General features: G+C 57.9%; 1 protein-coding gene across 4 annotated transcripts in view; it reads right to left on the reverse strand.

Annotated features, from left to right (window-relative positions):
* Window positions 1–17,298, reverse strand: part of TLE3 (TLE family member 3, transcriptional corepressor) — a 45,488-nt gene extending 28,190 nt beyond the window's left edge. For 3 of the 4 annotated variants that reach the window (XM_032469350.1, XM_032469349.1, XM_032469347.1), the window contains exons 1-4: window positions 16,207–17,298; window positions 15,555–15,655; window positions 15,022–15,085; window positions 14,000–14,044 (exon numbers count right to left, since the gene is read on the reverse strand). In XM_032469350.1, the coding sequence (XP_032325241.1) occupies window positions 14,000–14,044; window positions 15,022–15,085; window positions 15,555–15,655; window positions 16,207–16,230 (234 nt within the window). In that variant the 5' untranslated portion in view covers window positions 16,231–17,298. The remainder of the gene's footprint in view (window positions 1–13,999; window positions 14,045–15,021; window positions 15,086–15,554; window positions 15,656–16,206) is intronic. The other variant, XM_032469348.1, reaches the window with a different exon arrangement.
* Between the last annotated feature and the right edge of the window lie 683 nt (window positions 17,299–17,981).

Raw genomic sequence — 17,981 nt, forward strand, 5'->3', positions numbered from 1 at the left:
TCCCCAGCACACGGGAGCAGGAACTGCGCCTTCGTCTTCTCTGCGTAGACCATCCAACCCGCAGGACGGGCTAGGCGCACGCCGGTGCATCAGAGAACTAACAGGAAAACTGTTCACTGAGCGACTCTCTTTTTTTAATGTTGACTTTTTGAGGGGGGGACTGCAGGAGGGGAAGCTCCTGCAAACAGAAAGTTGGCCAGACAGAACTGCTCTCAACAACGGTAATAGTAGCGGCCAACGTCCCCTGAGCAGCGGCTCCCGGCACGTCATGGGTGAGCTCACAGCCCCCAGCGGGGAGGCACTTCTCACAAATCTCCAGCTTTCAGACGAGGAAACTGACACTCGGCAACTAAGCAACTGCACAAACAGCTTCCTGCCAAGAAGCCAAATTCCGACATTTTGAGAGAAGTATTTTTGAAAGAAAAACTATCATCAGGGTTAATCATTGACAGCATATCCGATTAGAACAGCTGTTAAAACAGCATCTGATCCAACTCAAGCGAGCTGTAAACATCGGCTCCAAGAAAGGAAAGGAAAAAACCAATCAAGACGTGGGACAGGTCACACATCCCAGACTGGAAAACCCCTTTCGGCAATCCTGGGCCCCGTGTTCTCCATGAGGCGGCTGGGCTCCCAGGGCAGACCTCCAGCCTCGCCTCCGTCCTGGTCCCGCAGAGCCACTGCCTTTGAGCCAGATCCTCAGCCGAGAGCCTGGGAGGGGGTGGGTGCCGCGTGGCGGAAGAACAGCTTCCTCTGGAGAAAGGTGTTTGGGGAGCCTGGTACTGCCTTTGAAAGTTTCCTTTCAAGTGTGGTTCAAAGAAGGCAGCTTTGCTGGTGGAAAAACAGTGTTCCTCAGAAGGAACTAATCTACCAGACACAGGCAGAGAAGCAGCTCAGAGAAGAAACGGGCACAGAGATCTTGTGAAATCCAGAATCTGCGCTCCCGACTGGGAGCTGGGAGTGACACCTGCCCCGAGTCTCTGTCAAGATTGTCAGGCAAATAAGTGACGGAACACAAGACGGGGGGGGGGGTGCTCATGTCCTTTCTCAATCTGCTCAACTTGCCTTGGTAACTCCCATTCACACGACCATCTCCTCATCTCCTCATTAAAGCGGGACCTCGAAAACACCTGCCGTAAGCGGAGGGTACTCGAGCCTTCTCAAAGCACACTGCTCCAGCAAGGCTCTGGCGCTCACATTTGGCGCGGGACACTGAAGGAAAGGAGACGGAATCTGCTCTGGGTCCACACCCCCAGCGGCCTCCTGCTCCTGGTTTTCTGCACCCAGTCTTCAGCTTTTTTTTTTTTGTTTTTAAATTTAACTGCTTAAGACACAGCTGCCAGCCTCTTCCACAAGACCGTCTCTCCGGTATTCAGTTCTAAACTGCCCCATCGTCTGTACTGATGGGTTCTTGAAAATGCACACTTCTTTCTAACCTCAGCCAAATAAAAACAAGGAGAGGGAGAAACCCAGCCACGCTAAACAGCATGTTGTGACCCCAAGACACACAGAAACGCCCGGCTTCTACTCCCAGCTCTGCCTCCAACCTGGCTTGTGCGGCTTTGGGCAAGTCCCTTCCCTCCTCTGGGCGTCCATGTTGCTGTCTGCAAAACAGAGGGACGCATCGGACAACTTATAAGACCCGGGAGGCATCACTGGGAGCCGGAGACTGCTGAACGTTCCCGAGCTGCTCTGCGGCGCGTCAGTTCCCCCAGAAAGCTCAGCACAGCAGAGCAGAGCACGAGCTCAAAGGGCGGGCAGAGGAGAGGCACGCCACGTCGAGACGAGGGTGGATGCCCGTGGCGGGCTACGCTGAGGCCGGCTGGGGCTCGGTCCCGAGGACCAGTCTTCATGGCCCAGACGGTTCAAATGTGTCCATCAGCAGAAATGCACATGACAGGCACAGAGCAGGCCAGAGCAGGGATGTCCCATCCGTAAGTGTCGAGCAGCTGCTGTCCAGTCTCTTTCCGTGACTCACAAGGAGCTGAAGACGGCCAGGCAAGGGCCCTTCAAGGTGCTTCATTCCGTGGGAAGTAACCGCAGTTCCATGCCTGTGAGATGACAGCCAAGGGGGTGCTGCTGGGTTCCTGCTTCCACTTCTCAAACAAGGGTTTCTTCCTGGGACAGTCAGCACAGCATCTTGGGGAGAGCAGCGTGCAGGGAGTCTGCAGACGTGCGCAAGGAAAACGCGGCGAGGAGAAGGCACCCCCGTGAGAGGCAAGTTACACGCGAAGCCACGTGGAAATGGTGGTTCTCCACCCAGCTCCGTCTGCCGTGCCATGTGACCTCTGGAGAGTCACATCCTGGTGGCCGGCCTCGGGCTGCTCCTCCTGAAGCACGTGTGGGTACTTCGTCTCCTCTGGGGCTCTCGAATTTTAGTCAGGTCTTTACCTAATTCTCTGACTCAGGTCCTGGGGTGTTCAAAGTGAATCAGCCTCATCTTGAATGAAAATCCAAGGGAGAGGGTGGGGTCTGAGCAAAAGGAGGAAGCTCCAGCAGCCGGGCACCACCACCAGCCGGCAATCAAATGTCGGAAGATTCCAGAACAATGCGTCCGGGCAATTTTAACTCAAAATACCCCACTGCATTTCCTAGGCAATTCTAAACTGATAGGCCCTCAATTATCAGACTGAAAGATGGAATTTCCTGCCAGGCAGTTTCTCCTCGTACCTAGCTCGGAGAACACGGAAATAAAGCAAGTGGGGGTTTTATAGCCGGTGAGGGGGGGAGTCCACGGACAGGGAAGGGCAGAGCCTCCAGCAAAAACAGGCAGGGGGCTCCCAGGCCCCGCTCCAGCCCCGCCACGCGCAGGCTCCACGGTGTCTTTCTGAAGGGGGCAAGCAAATGATCCACTTAGCAGCCAGAGAGATAATGACCCCTGCTCCTGGAGGGGCTGGGGAGGCTTACATCGCAGGTCGCTCGGTGATAGGTGAGCCTCCTTAAAGGCCCTTTTAGCACTGACATATTGATCAAATTATATATAACTACACCGCCATTAAATATTTATGCTTCTGAGGAAGCCTGCTGAATTCTTTATGCTGAGAGGGATGGAACAAGGAAAGGCCCGGCCCTGCCGTGACCCTGCGGACCCGTCTCCCGGGGGAAGAAGCAGGGCGATGGCTGGGGCCGGCCTGTGACACGGGGCCGGCCTGTGACACGGGCCCGTGACCTTCACACAGGGTGAGGATGGCAGCGAAGATTTGACACACTCGCCCTTGCCCAGCTAGGGCATGAAAGGCAAGGGAGTCAGAGGGCCGAGCTGTGACGTGTCCCTCCCGTGGGCTCCCCTGAAGGAGTCCCGCCTTCCTTCCCTGTGCCCACCAGAAATCTCAGACACTTTCTGCCCAGAGTCCAGGGAGTAGGGGAGTTGGGAATAGTGAGGCTGAGCGAGGAGGCGGGGCGTGGTGTGTGGGGGGGGACAGAGGAAGCGTCTAGGCCACTGACCCTGGGGTGAGTTGGCAACACCAAGTCCAGAGACCTGCCTTCCCACCCCAGGGATGTCCCGCACTAGGGTCTCAGCTTTCAGGCCATGAAGGAGGCAGATCTGGGCCCAAGATCATAATCAGAGCTCTCAGAAATGAATCAGGTGGCGAGTGAGTGCCCCGTCCTGGGGGCATTCAATGGCAACCCAGCAGCGACATGAGGTGGACACCACTCCCTGGGAGGGGCCTGGAAAGATGACAGCCAGGGGCCTCTCGGGCTCTAAGACTCGAGACTTTCATTTCTCAGACTCTCAGTTTCCATCCACCGGGCTTCCTGTTAACAAGATCCAATAATCTTTAAATATTTGTTCACTTTAATTTCTTGGTTCCCAAACACATTAAACTCTGCTTGCCTCCCACCCCAACTCCAGGGAACAGCCCTCAAAGAGCTTGCTTGTGTAGATGGAACAGGGAAAGCCTTTTCAGATTACACCTTCCCCCAACACTGCCCATTCATCTCAGGCGCCGCCAACCCCCCTCCTCTCCCTCCCACCCCTCCCGTCCCTCCCCTCAGATAACCCCCGCCTGCCTCCCCCACCTTCCCAGACTCCATTGGCCAACTACTGCCAGGAGGAAAAATTCTCAATTCATCCCTGTGGGGTTGCCATGGCAACCCCCAGCCACCTAATCCCCCTTGGAACATTATGCAAATCTCCCTTTGCCCCTCAACAGGCTGTAAAAGTCACATTACCCTTGCAGACGCAGCTCATTAAATTTGGGGGGTCTCCTGTAAGGTCAGTGCTACAAAGGAAGTACTAGCTATGACTTTTTAAGGACAGGGGCTCTCTGGGAAACCTGGGTGGGGCGGGAAGGGGAAAATGAGGTGTCAGGGAAGAGACAGACACTGTGGGCAGAAACAGCCCCATTTTATCCACCGGCCACCAAGAGCATGTCCCTTCCTTAGATTGAAAGGGTGAGAGGGGCCGCTTTTCCCCAGACAAGGATGGCAGGAATGGTGGCATTTCATAGGCCATAAAAATCATGATCAGTTATTCAGAAACTTGTTTATATGATCAGCTCTTTCTCAGACTGGCCTCCTCCAAAACCACCATCACATCTCATTGTACATACAGATGAGAAAACAAAGCCCAGAGAGGGCCCAGTGGCCCTAGGTCACACAGCAAGACAGTGGCTGCAGAGCCAGAATTCCTCCCCCTCCGTCAAGGGTTGTCACCCAGGACAGACTTCGCTCCCCAGGGGACATTTGGCAACGTCTGGAGAGATTCTTGGGTGTCATATGAAGTGTTGCTACTGAAAACCAGGAGGTAAGGTGGGGGATGCCCAGGACAGCCCACCACAGGGAATTACCCAGCCCCCCACCTTCGGACAGACGCCCAGGACAGCCTCACTACTGGGAGTGACCCGGCCCCCAAATGCCGACAGAGCCCAGGCTGGGAAGACCTGAGCTACACACCACTGGTGTACCTGTTTGACTGAACTCTTAAAAGCTTTGTCTGAGAGCTTCCCAACACTGCAGTCAAAGCCCCGAAGCACGAACGGCTGGGTCTGGGGCTGGGCAAGTGCGGAGAACACAGACTCCCACACGGCCCCGGATGAAGATCACCGGTCCAAGTGAAACGAGCCTTGTTTCCAGGTCTGAACCTGCCCCTGGTCCACCGTGAGGCGACGATCGAGCCCCTGGTCCACCGTGAGGCGACGATCGAGGCCCCGGTCCACCGTGAGGCGACGATCGAGTCGCTTCACCTCTGGAAACGTCAGTGTAGCTACTTTCGGATGATGCGCATGGCGTCTACACTGTGGGACTGGCAGGTGGTGCGCGTGGTGCCTACGCTGCGGGGCTGGCATGTGAAGCCAACAAGTCCCCAGCGAGAAAGGGGGCTGGGAACTCTTACAACACCCACAGCACCAAGGAGCTCATCCTGGCACCTTTGTGAAAAAAGTTTTAATCAAAGACCCACCAGCAGGAGGCCTGGGATTAAGAAAGCGGCCTGCTCAGGGGAGGGTGAGGGAGAGCCAGGCAGAGGCCCCTTGAGAAGCGGGCAAGGAACAGGTAAGAGAACAGAAACCAAAAAGGTCTACGAGAGAGGACCCCCCACACCCACACCCTGCCCCCTTAAGGAGTGCCTGCAGGCTTGTCTCCTTGGTGCCACACACAGGTACCGGGGGACAGGGAGGCCAGAGTCAAGCCGTCAACCGTCGGGGCGGGGCAGGGGTGGGGGAGCCCTGGCAGGGGCGGGGCGGCTTTTGGGGCTGTAACGCTTCTCCTCATTTCAGGTCAGCTTCTTGGGGGCCCTGTTTCTCTGGGATAAAGTGGGCAGCACTGGGAGACAAGGCAGTCACCCTCAGCCCCTCCTGGGTCTTGTCCTTGGACTTCTGCTCTTAGGCGAAGCAAGATGGGAATTGGACGCAGCCCTCTCCAGGGTGAGGGAGCTCAGAGAAGGGCCCCCTTCTCTTCTCAGAGTAAGGGTTTAAACAGAAGCTAGTGACCCGGTGTTCACCGCCTCCACCTGCCCCGTCTCATCCCACCAGGCCTCTCAGCCCCTCCTTCTAGACCATCTGGTACCACCTGTGGCTTCTTCCAGGCCTAAGAGTCTGCCCGACCTCTTCCTGGACAAAAAGTCTGATGGTTCCCGGACCCCACCCCAACCTTAGATGGAGGATGGACTCCGGTCCCTTGCCCCTCCCAGCAGAAATCAGCCCTGGTTCAGAAAGCACACCCCTGCCAGGATGACCAGGTTGACTCAGGACAGACCTGTTGAGGGCTCTCCCGAGGGAATTGTTCGGGGCGTGGGCAGAAGGCCCCTTCTGCCAACCCCTGGACAGAACACACTCATGTCCTGGCTGGGCGGTGTGGAGGAGTCTACAACCGAAGCCCTCCCAGCCGACCAGGAAGAGGCCCTCCTGGGCCCCCACGCTGCAGGCCCCTCCCTCCACCTGAGGAAACTGAAAACACAGAGCAAACTAGAAAGAATCTCTCCCACTGGGCTGGCAGAGTTCAAACAACAAACAAACAAACAAACAAACAAACAAACGAAACAGCCGAGTAGCTGGGAACCGTGGTTAGCGAGGACTTAAAAGGGCAAGGAGATAAGGCCGAGGCCCAGACAGACAAGCGCAGTCGACGTTTACCTCCAGGCCCTCCGCCCCAGTCTCCTGCACTCGGTGCATCCAGTCTGCACTCAGCGGGCTCCTCAGCTCCTCCCCAGCCCTTATCCCCTTCCCTGTGTCTCTGCTTCATCGTATCTCCCCCAGCTATCTCCTGTCTCACCACCCCCCTTTCTTCTCCTCACACTAAAACTGCCATGTGAGACAGGAAAAAAAAAATGCTTAAGCTACATTAAAAATGCGTTGAAACAAAGGTTTATGACACTTCCACATTTCTGCCTGCAGTCACGACTCTCACAGCCACAGGCCTCTCTCAGAAACCCAGGGAAGCCTTGTATCCTGCCCAGAACATCCGTAATGCTCCACAGCGTGGGGGAGACCCCCAGCCTGGAACACACCCATCCTGGAGGCCCCCACAAAATGCACACTGTGTGTACAGTGCAGGCTGTTAGCACAAAGCGGCTTTACCCCCAGGGCAATGCCCTCCCCACCTCCCACCCCGGCCCCAGTTTAAGCACACAGCCCCTTGGCCCCTGGAGTGTACAGGTCACCGTCACACCCGGGCCCCTTGGGCCATGATCCGGTGCTTTCTTGGGGGGGGGGGGGTCCTGGACCCAGTGCCTGTGGTTTAAGAAGGTGGAAATGCCTCCCGTGCTTGGCAAACGAGCGAGTGCTACAGAGACACGGAAGGGCCGCGCTGTTAGGGTCTGGTGCTCGTCACATCGAGATGCTCACATTGTCCCCGATCCAGGCCCGCTCCTGGGAACTTGGGCCCCCCGCCCCCACCCGTCAGGCACAGGGCGTCCCTGGCAAGGAGCTTTGCTGACAGCGGGTGTAGGGAGCCTCTCCCCAAAAGGCTGTCCTGCCTTCAAAGTTGTGAAGTCGGCGGTGGGAGGGGCAGGGAGGGGTTTGTTCTCAGGCAGTCTTCAGGGCTGGTACACGGTCCCCCAGTAACCCCCAGGCTGGGGTGACCCTCGCTTGAAGACTGGAAGTCCCTGTCCTACCCGTTCGCATGGTCTCCAGAGGGGTATCCTGGCACCTGGTAGGAGGGGCTTAGAGGTCCCTGATCTGATGCACCGAAGGGCGACCCCTTCCCTGCCAAGGTGGCCTCTGCCTATACAACCACGGTGACAAGGTGACAGCTTGGAAGCCTGCCCGCTCCACCCTCATGCTGACTGTGCAACATCGTTAGCAAACAGTAGAACTCAACATCGCTGCGGGTGAGACCCGCGACTCCCCCATCCCCTCCTCTAGGAGACCCTGGGGGGGAGGCACCGCCCCTCCCCACGCCCCTCCCCGCATGCTGCCCCCAGGGGACGATGCCTCAAACCTTCCACGTGTGGCTGCAGGAAATTCCCCTTCCCCAAGTTTCCCCTTGGCCCCAACCTGAGAGGGAACGTTCACTGTGCAAGGCAAGAGCAAGAAAAGCAAAAGCCAGGAGAGAAGAGCAAAGTGAAGGGGAGAGAAAGCGTCTTGGCTGCGCGTCTCAGGGAGCATTTGTTGAAAACAAGATATTGTCCCTCTAAGCATATAAAAACAAGGCCCTTGAGCGCGCAGTTCTCACTCTGGTGCACAATCACGGTGCTCTCAGCTGTCTCGCGCTGCTTCAAGTGCTCTCTCCAGCCAGCCTGTCAATGGCATGTTGAAAGCTATTTTGCTGGCTGCTGTCATTAATAGCGAAGTGGAGAGCTGGGCTGATGAGAATTAAATATGGGGGAGGGGGCGGGTCATACCCAGTCATTACAGAATTACCAGTGTGCGAAAGAAGACAATGCCCCTCCCGGGGCTGAAGTTCAAACCAGCACATGACGGTGGGGAAGCTGGCGGGGGAGGGGGGGCACAGACGGCAGGCAGCGTCCCCCAGCCCCGGGCCCAGCAGATGGACGCGGGCCAGCCCTGGAGAGCCATCTGCGGACGGAGGAGCCACAGAGTCGGAGTGTGAGAGCAGAGAGGCCTCAGAGATCACTTTGCTGCCACATGTCACCACCTTGCCTCACCCCCAAGTGGAGCCCCCTCCACCACCCACTCGGAGGACGTGTGGACTTGGGGCTTCCAGACACACCTCGCTGCCTCTCCCAGGGGAGCCTCCTGCCTAACGAACGCACTCCTCCGCTTTAAGCTGCGGCTCAGGTGGCAGCCCTTTCTTTGCTGACCGTGCAGTCTTCTCTTCCCTGATCCGACGACTCCCCTTTGCGGGGAGGAATGAGCCGCTCCTCTGTCCCGGGGGCTCCCGCTCTGTCCCGGGGGCTCCCGGGGGGGCTCCCGGGGCTCCTCCGCCTGTGACACTGGCCCTGTTAGCACTTACCTCGCTGCATTGCAATGACTTATTTAGATGCCCGACTCCCTCCTCACCCTGCGGAGGAAACGGTGTCCATGGAACCAGCCTGGGCCCACACCCAGCACAGCCCAAGCCCCTAATAACCATCTTGGGAACCAGTCCAACCCCCTCATTTGACTGATGAGGAACCTGGATGCTGAGCGGCAGAGGAAGCCTGCAGGCCAGCCCACCGTGTACAGCCCCCCTCCTCCTCCCGGGGCTCAGGGAATGGGAATCCCACCCTCTGACAGCCCAAGAATGCTCAGTGAAGAAAAGCCAGCGTGCTTACTGAGCAGCTGGTATGTGCTAAGTGCACGTGACAGGCCTCAGCGGAGGGGCTTCCTCCAGATAGGCACGCAAGACCCTGCAGCGTGGGGGGCCTCCCGCACGCTGATCACAGCAGGGCACCCCACCACCACCTGGCCTGGGCCACCTGTTTGCCCCTGGCACCCCGGTACTTTGTACACACAGGAGAGAAAAACATTTTCCTGCACAGGAAGGAGAAGGGCATTCACCCCTTGACTGACTCACTCCTACAACAGAAAGGAAATAAAGGGCCTCTGCCATAGTCTAGGCCCCTCCTGTACTAACTAGGTGGGGAAGGAGGAATCCCCAGACAGAACGGAGAGACCCGTGCCTTCCAGGAGGCCCTGGCCCAGCAGGCCTCACAGGGAGTCTTCAGTGAGTAGCCAGGCCCCCACCAAGGACCAGCTCTCCTCGTCAGCAGGCCTGCCCACCCCCCAGGTCGTCTCCGTGATACATGTACGGGAAGGAAGAGAGCCAGAGGGACACCCAGACCCTCACTCTGATGACTCCCCCAGCAAGAAAGAATAGGGTCCAGAGCAGACTGGGGAGGGGACGCTCCTCCTAGGTGGACAGGACGGGGCGAAGGCAGCTTTGAGCTCGGCAGACCCCAAAGTGGAGCGAGGCAGGCCCCCAAGGACAGCATGACGAGAGAAGAGGCTGTTCTGGAGATGAGCGACCAGGCAAGAAAAGTTAGATAGAAATTAGGGCGTAGAAGGGCTCTTGGATGCCAGCATTCTGGCCAAAGTAAATGACACTCAAAGGCATTTTCTCTTACTTAACCCAGATGCCACACAAATAGGCCTGCCCTGTATGGGGACCCATGTGTCCCATTCAACTTGAGGGGCCCCACCTTCTCCCTACCAAGACAGACTCCTGTGCAGGGCTTTTGGCAGGGTTTTTATAACCTCGCCACCTGCTGGCCCCTCTCTGGTCACAGAAGTTCAAGTCTGGTACCTGGAGGTCTTCCAGGCCAAGCCCCTTTCCACGCAGGCATGAAGACGCAGAGAGAGGAAACCACAAATGGAGACCTCCCGTCTCCCTCTTCAGCCCTGTGCTCACGGCCACCTCCACGGCCAGACCCATCCTCGGGTGAAAAGTTCACAGGTTTTACCACTTTACCTCACCCGGGAACCTGACCTCGGGGATTGCTAGTCAAGCGCTGGGTTTATTACTACGCGCATTGAATCATTAGTTGTGTAAATAGCCGGCAATTCGGAAGAGGACCATGGGCGAAGACGACCTAGCTGACAGGGTTATACAACCCGGATTACGGGACTTTGGACTTCAGTGTAGCCACGTTTGTGGCCTTAGCCTCCCGAGATAACAACGCAGAGAGAAGCAACAGCAGTTAAAGTCCCAGAGTGCTATTAGCACTCTTCACTTCCTGAGCTTTGCCAAGAGACCTGGGGTTGGGGGAGGAGTTGCAGCAGCTCCTCCGACAGCACGAGGCTGGGTGGTTCCAGATCCGTCAGCTCCCGTCTGCGCCTCGGTTCCTTCCTGTGTAACTTTAAAGGTTTGCAAGGGAAGCCAAAGGGCTCTCTTCCCGGTGAGGAAAGAAACTTAGGGGCAGGGGTGCTCGGTGACAGGAAAAGCATTGCCATGACACTGCCCCCAACTCAGAAGGCCTCGGGCCCCCTCCCAGAACCCCCGCGCTCACTGACACTCACTGACGCGGGGGGGAAGACGGCCCGCCCCAGCTCCCCAGCTTCTCGGAGCGTCAGCGCCTCGAAGCCAGTGCACTAGAGCTCCCTGGCGGCGCTCGCCTCCAGGCTGGCTCTGCGACTGCGGCTGACGCTGGAGAGCGTCGTCTGCCCCTGCGGGAACGGGATGGGAGCTGACGAGCTGGCCCGTCGGCGCCTCCCCAGCCCTGCTGAATCGCCCCGCCACTCCACCTGGAACTGGACGCTGGGCGGAGGTGGGTGTCCTCTTAAAGCCTTGGGCCGGGCCGTGATTCTGTAATTCTCACTTTGCCACAACTCAGGAGGGAGGCAGAGAAGGAAGGAGAAACCATTCACTGCTTCCCTGGGATCTGACAGCTTGGAAAAGGAACGCAAGGGAGACCAGAGAAGCAGCCAGGAAGGGAGCCAGCCACGGTGAGTTTAACCTCTCAGTAAAATAAAAGTGGGCCGGACGCACCTCGTCAGCTGCCCTCTCTCAATACTCAGGCCCATCTGGCAGGACCTGAGGTTCTCAATGAACAGGCATTTCCCACAGAGCCAGCAAAGAGCTTCTGGAAAAAATACGTGGTGGTGCTGGTAAGGGGGTGTATGTGTGTGTGCGTGCACGCAAGAGAACTGAGGACTGCCACACTTCCCAAGGTGCTAGCTCTGGAGATCGGTCTATTATATAAAAGCACAGACAGTCCCCACCCCCACCCGAGCCTCAAGATGAGGAATCCAGCCTGTTTGTTCCAGGCAGATGTGATCACACGAACAGTCAAGTCTAGAGGGCAGGACACTGCATGAATAATTCAAGCACTCCAGTCACTTGATTGTGTGTGCAGATAAAACACCAGTCGACCGCTAAACAGGTCAGCTGATAAACTTGTTTGCTCAGGCCTAACCACCATCCGCCAAGTGCACCCGAGACCCACGCTACAATTAGTGGCCGGTTTTCTTCTGCAGAGCCCTCGCCCGCCCAGGGAGTGTCGGGCCCCATGAGGTCAGGCCTGCATTTCTCAGTGCCAGGTTTCTTCACCTCCTTGCCTCTTTGTTCCTCCACAGCCACAGGGTGATTTCACCAACTCCAAGATTACCATAAACCCTGCAAAGGCTGTGCACCCAGAGCGCACACATTCCTGCTGGGAAGCAAGTCGGGGCGGGGGCTGGAGGGCAAAGGTGAGCGGCACGCGGGGCAAGGCCACTAGTTCTGGAATCCCAGGCCCAGACTGGAGTCCCAGCTCTGCCCTCCTGGCCTCCAAGCCTCCGTCTCCTCGCCTAGAAAAAGGGGGCAGAGAGTCCCTCTATCTGCCTCTGGCAGCTGAGAGAGGTCACTGGGACCCTGGAGCCAAACTTCAGGCATCCTCCCCCTAAGAGCCCGGCTGGGGACCGGCCAGAAGTCCCAGACGCACACAGCTGCTCTTCATGTAAGTGGGTTAAGAAGGTTCACTCCTCCTGGGCTCAGAGCGTCCCCAGGGCTCCAGGCCGCAGTTTCGCCCCAGCGGCCGAGGTGGACTCTTTGTGCCAAAGAACCATCCAGTCACAGACACGGGGAACACCACTCCTGCAGACCTCAACACGCATCGACGTATTACGCCTTAATTGTGAAGCTGTTAGAAGAACGGCTGCTAAGAATTTTCAACCTACCTTCTTAAAACACACCCAAGACACCAAGCGCAGGAAAAGAAGGGGTGCAGAAAGGGGTAGGTGGCACCTTGCGTAACAGCCCCCGGTCCCTGCCCGCCAGGGACCCTGGCTGCACTTCACGCGTTCCTGCGGGATGAGTCAGACCCAGTCAGCCCCCCTAAAGCTGGTCTCACGCGGACTCCTGGGGAGAAGCCGCCTTCCGTACAGAGTGGAGTCAGGAAGTAAAAGCCTGGTAGCCTTCATGGGCCTCCCTAAGGAGCTGATCCCTGCCCCGCTCCCCATATCACTCAAAAATCCTTCCCCCAGTGCTGCGGTGCCCCCGGGGAGGGGAAAGCAAACTAGGCTCTCTGAGGAGCCACTGGGGCGGGCCGCGATGGACAAGCACTCCAGAGGTCACCTGCCCTTCTCACCTGCCCTGGGCCCCACCCCCTCAGAGAGCAAAACTTAAACCTTGTAAACCACTGTTAATTTAGAGCAGAAAATCCATTCGAGTCACGGTCACCAAAGGCTAGAATGAGTCAACAGTCTTCTGAGATTTCAAGAACACCAATTGTTAAAAAGAACAACCGGCCCGCGCCATTTATCCGTGCCAAGTCAACGCTAATCGCTGGCCAAGCCAAATTATAGGCAGCCTCTCCTCAGAACACAAATACACAAACAGGCCTCTCCCACAGCCCAGCCCAGCACCCAGGACGAGTTACTGATAGGCACTGAGATAAAGGTGCTTGTATTTGCCCGGTTTGAGGTATACTGTTATTAGAAGAGTGACAATACAGGGCAGTTTACATATCCATCAAACACCGCCACACTAGCTAAACTGGTTTGACTTCAGGGTTTCAAAGCTGAGCTCAACCCCCAGCCATCTCAACAGTCCTGGCTGGGCTGCCCCTGGGCATGTTACTTCACCTCTCGGCTTCACCTTCCTTCTCTGGAAACTGGGAAGGACGGGGGCTGCCTTCAAATTAAGATGAGAGGAGAAGGCTTTCTCACACAGGGAAGGCCTTGGGTTGGGTTTCATTCTGGCTTTATATTTTTAAGCAGTTGGTGGCCTGTTCCCTTAAATTTTGACAGCTCAGCCTGGCTTTTAAAATTCTTGAAGTTTAATCTTATCAAGGCAGAACATCACATTTTTGCAAATACACACACACACACACAAACCCTTCTGCCTTTCCTCTTGAGAATTTTATATTAAAACAGATTAAAAAAAGCAGCCAGCCACCTCTAGGTTTCAAGAGTCTGTAAAGCAGATCCTGAAGGGAAAACTTCCCTTTTCCTCCTTTCCCCTCCACCAAGATCGAAGACCGGGACAAACTTCACAAGCTCAAATGGTATAAAAGCTCAACATATCCACGGAATTGGCCAAGCCTCAGACCCTGCGTGTCAAGGGGAGGATCCATTCACTCTTCAAGGAGGAGGAGAAGGAATAGAAGAAATAGGCTCATTTTCAAAAGAAGGGGCCATTAAAAGAAATCCTCGTATTGTGTCAGATGTTTTAAACGAGATACGTGGCTTAAAGCACTCACCTGCTTGTGCATCTCAATGTTCAAGCCATAGGACATCTCGTAGTACTGAAAGCAAGAAGAACTGCCGTTAACGCACGACACCGAACCTGCTCGCTTTCCAAAATCAGCTTTTCGGAAGGTTTTGACCAAGTGATGCTTTTATGATACACTGCTCAAGTTTAAACCAAACCCAAGCCAGCTAGACTGGGGCTGAAGAGCTGACGATTGGAGAGCCTTGTTCACATCACAGCGGGACATCCCACGCGCAGCAGTGTGAGAGCTGGGCCCCCTTCCCGCAAGCACTGCCTGGGCACAGATCCTGTTTATACAAGGTGCAGGTTCACCAGGGACCAATCTGTACCCTAGGACCCTCTCGTCCTCTGAGACTTATTTAGCAATGTGTTGAAGGTCTCTTATGTGGAAAGCAGTGCAGGGAGCCTGGCTTAAGTACTTTCCATGCCCTCTTTGCCAAGGGAAGATTTAAACTCACTGGAACAGACTCTGGGAAAGGAGGGGATGTCTATGTACTGCCCAGGGCTGGCAAGATTCTCAGCTAGGGGATCCCTGAGAGAGGAGTAGAGGCAGAAGGCTTTAAAAGGCTCCTCAGAAACCCCTCGGAAGACAAGGGGTAGGCAGAAGGCTTAGCCCCACTCTGGCTAGATCCCAGGGTTGCAAAGCAGCAAAGTTTCCAAACAGCCCCAGGAGGTCTCTAGGGGAGATTTCCAACCAGCCCAGACGTGGGCTGATACAATCCTATCTTACCAGCCAAGACAGGGCAGCCAGCCCTCTGGGGAACCTTCAAAACGCGAATGAAAGGGGCACAAAGGTAGCACACAAGTACCTGGCCTGCGGTTGGGTTTCCCTTTCTGCTCCTCCTCTCACCCACCCTCCTCCAAGTGATGGGGCCAAGGGAGGCTGGGGAGGGGTCGGAGGGCACACTCGGATGACACCCGCCTGCAGGGCTGCCCTGCGGCGAGCCAGGCAAGGGGACGCGGCTCCAGGCTCCCCAGCCCCTCGCCGCCCACGGCCCCGGCCCTTCTCACCATCACGTAATGGCGCTGCATCTCCGTCTTCTCGTTCGCCAGCTTGTCGTACTCCACTTTGAGGCTGCGAGGGCAGGAGAAGCCGGCTCAGGCCTGCGCCTGCACAGCCTCCTCCGAGGCCCCGACCCAAGGGCGTCTGGGAGCCGCTGCTCCACTTCCCTGACGTCCCCCCGGGGGGACCCCTTATCCCGCAGCCTCGGTCCCCGATACGAGGAGAGGGAGAGAAACAACTTGAAACTCAGGCGGCCGTGCGAGTGGACTTATCCTGGCCGCGGTGGGGTGGCCCCCCGATGTTAGCCTTCGACCCCCCGAACCCGGAGAGGGCTCGTCGGCGGCTCCGACCCTCGCCCGGGGGCGGCGCGCGCGGCGCGGGGAGCCCGAAGCTGCAGGCAGCGAAGGGTTAAGGCGCGGCGCTCGGAAAGGGGAAACAAAAGGCGGAGGCCGGGCTGCCCCGCCGCCCCGGGGCCGGGAGCCGGCTCTGTGCTAGGGGTGGGGGGCAGGACCCGCGGCGGGGACGCCCCCACCGGCCTTACCTGTGATACTGAGCTTGCAGGAACTGGAATTCGTCTTTGATCCTGTCACAAGACTCAGCCACCGTGAATTTAAATCCCGGCTGCCCGGGCTGATGGGGAGCCTGGAGCCGGCGAGGACAAGACAGGGGAGGGGCGAGGGTGTGAGACGGGGCTCCGAGCTGCCCAGGCCCCTCGCGGCTTCCCCCGGCCCCCCCCGCCCCCACCCAACCGGGGAGGCCACCCTCACAGCCCAGAACCTTCCAGCAAGTTTCTCAACTCCCCAACGGGGAGTGGGGGCGCCCCGATCTCTCCCTATTGGCCGCGGGGCTCCCATCCCTTTCACGAAGGGGCTCCCATTCCCAAGTAAGACGGGGGCGGGGAAGACACGCCGAGTGAGTTGGGAGAGTTCGGCGAGGGGGCGGGGGACAGCGTGAAAACAAACAGTTCCCCGGGAGCACAGGCAGCCCCCGACGCCAATCGGGCGGAATTAACCTCCTCTCAACGGCGCCCCCCCATCCCCATCCCCTTTGTGTGAGCGCGCGCGCGCACACACACGCGCGCACACACACACGCACCATAAAGGTAGCAACAAGCAAAATGGAGGTGCCAGATAAACTGCCTCGTTTACCCTGCCATGATAAATGCTTAAATAAACCGAGTTGCAATTACTCACCGGATGTCTGCCTTGCGGATACATGGCAGGGAGGGGTCGTGATTCCGAGAGCGTGGAAGCGCCGAGAGCCCGGGCCGGGGAGGTGCGGGGGAGGGGGGAGCCGAGCCCCAGCGGGGGGCGGCCGGGAAGCCGGGAGCTCGCCCCCGGCCCCCCCAGCCCGCTCTCGCAGCGAAATCCCAGAGTCGGGCGCCCGCCCCAAGCGGAGACAAAGAGCCGCGGAGCAGGCGGCAAAGTCGTCGGCGGGCGCCGAGGCCGGGCGGCGGGCGCGGGCTTTGTACACCTAGGGCTCGGCGGGCTGCGGCCGGCCGCCTTCCCCCGGCTGCGTGGAGCGAGTCAGGGCCGGGGGCTGCGCGGACATCGTCGTTTCCCCGGCGGGTCCGGCGCGGGGTCCCGAGGTCCCGGGCCCCTCCGGGGGCGAGCGCGGGCGCCCCCCGGATCACTCAGTGCGTCGCGCCGGGACGGGGGCGCGCCGGGGCAGCCCCAGCATCCGGGGTGCGCGGTGCGATCCCAGGGGCTGCTCTCGGCGAGAAGAGGAAGGAGGCAGGCACAGAGGTGGCGGCTTGGGGCCGCAGGAGCGCCGAAGGGTGAGGGCGGGAGCCCGGCGCGGGCGCTTCGACGCCCCCCCTCGGAGAGGAGAGCCTGCTGTTCCGTCTGCTACTGCCGCCGCCGCTGCAAGCCCTTCCCAGGGCCGCCGAGGAAACTCCGAGCTCAGTAGGTGGGAATCAGCCGGCCTGGCATCCTAACTCCAGCAGGCACAGGAAGCCGCCGCAAAGGAGTCCTCGCTGCTCGCAGCTCGAGCGCCGTGTCTCCAGCGAGGAGCGCTCGGCGCCGCCGCCGCCGCCTCGGAGCGCCCAGGCAGGAGAGCGCTGGAGGGGAGACGCGGCTGAGACCCGGGAGTTCTGCGGCTTCCTTCCTTCCCCGCGGCCCGGCTCTCCTCTCCGCGCCCCGCCAGTCCCCCCAAACACACACCCAACACACACAGACACACACACACACCAAAAAAAAGTGCCCCGGACCTGCGGATACCACACACAGACAGGCGAGGGGGACGAGCACGAGGTCTGAACTGCCGCGAGAGCAGTTCCAAATAGGGACTGAAAAGTAACAAAATAATGTGGCAGCTTCGCCCGGCGCTGGCCAATGGGAGCGCACGGCCCCCACGTGGGGCTGCCGGACTCGGCCCGCGACTGGGCGCCGCCGGGCGCGACGTCACAATGCCCTCTTGTGTCTAAAACTATGCATGAAAAGTAGCAATCAGGCCCTACCCGCTGGTGACTTTCGCATGGGAGTGAAAAACAGCGCTCCTCAGATCAGGAATTAACCGAAAGACATATAATAAATAGATATATATTATAGTCCTGGTCTGCTAGGGTGTTTTCCCCCTCCTGTCTTTTTCTTTCCCACGATCTACAGGCAAATAATTATTTGTCAGGAGGGGTAAAGAGGGAAGATAGAGGAATAACAAAAGAAAAAAGACAAGCTGTACAGTCCTCAAAACCTGTGGCTGGTAGTAACGTATCAGTTTATTCTGCGGTGGCGGCGAACGATGCCTCCCTCTAATCTCATTAGGTCTGCAAAGCAGCCCAATTAGATACTATAAAACAAACAGAGTCACTTTGTCACTTTAATGTTTTCACTTCACAAGATTTAGGACCGATAAAATGGTGGCTCCCGAAGTTGCTTCCCACCTTAAGAAATCTGCTCGGAACTGAGGGTGCCCCTTTCTGTACCCCTTCTCCTGACCCCCAGCCCCCCATGGCCCCCGGCTCTTCTTC

The sequence above is a fragment of the Camelus ferus genome, chromosome 27, assembly GCF_009834535.1.
Source record: "Camelus ferus isolate YT-003-E chromosome 27, BCGSAC_Cfer_1.0, whole genome shotgun sequence".
NCBI classification, from domain to species: Eukaryota; Metazoa; Chordata; class Mammalia; order Artiodactyla; family Camelidae; genus Camelus; species Camelus ferus.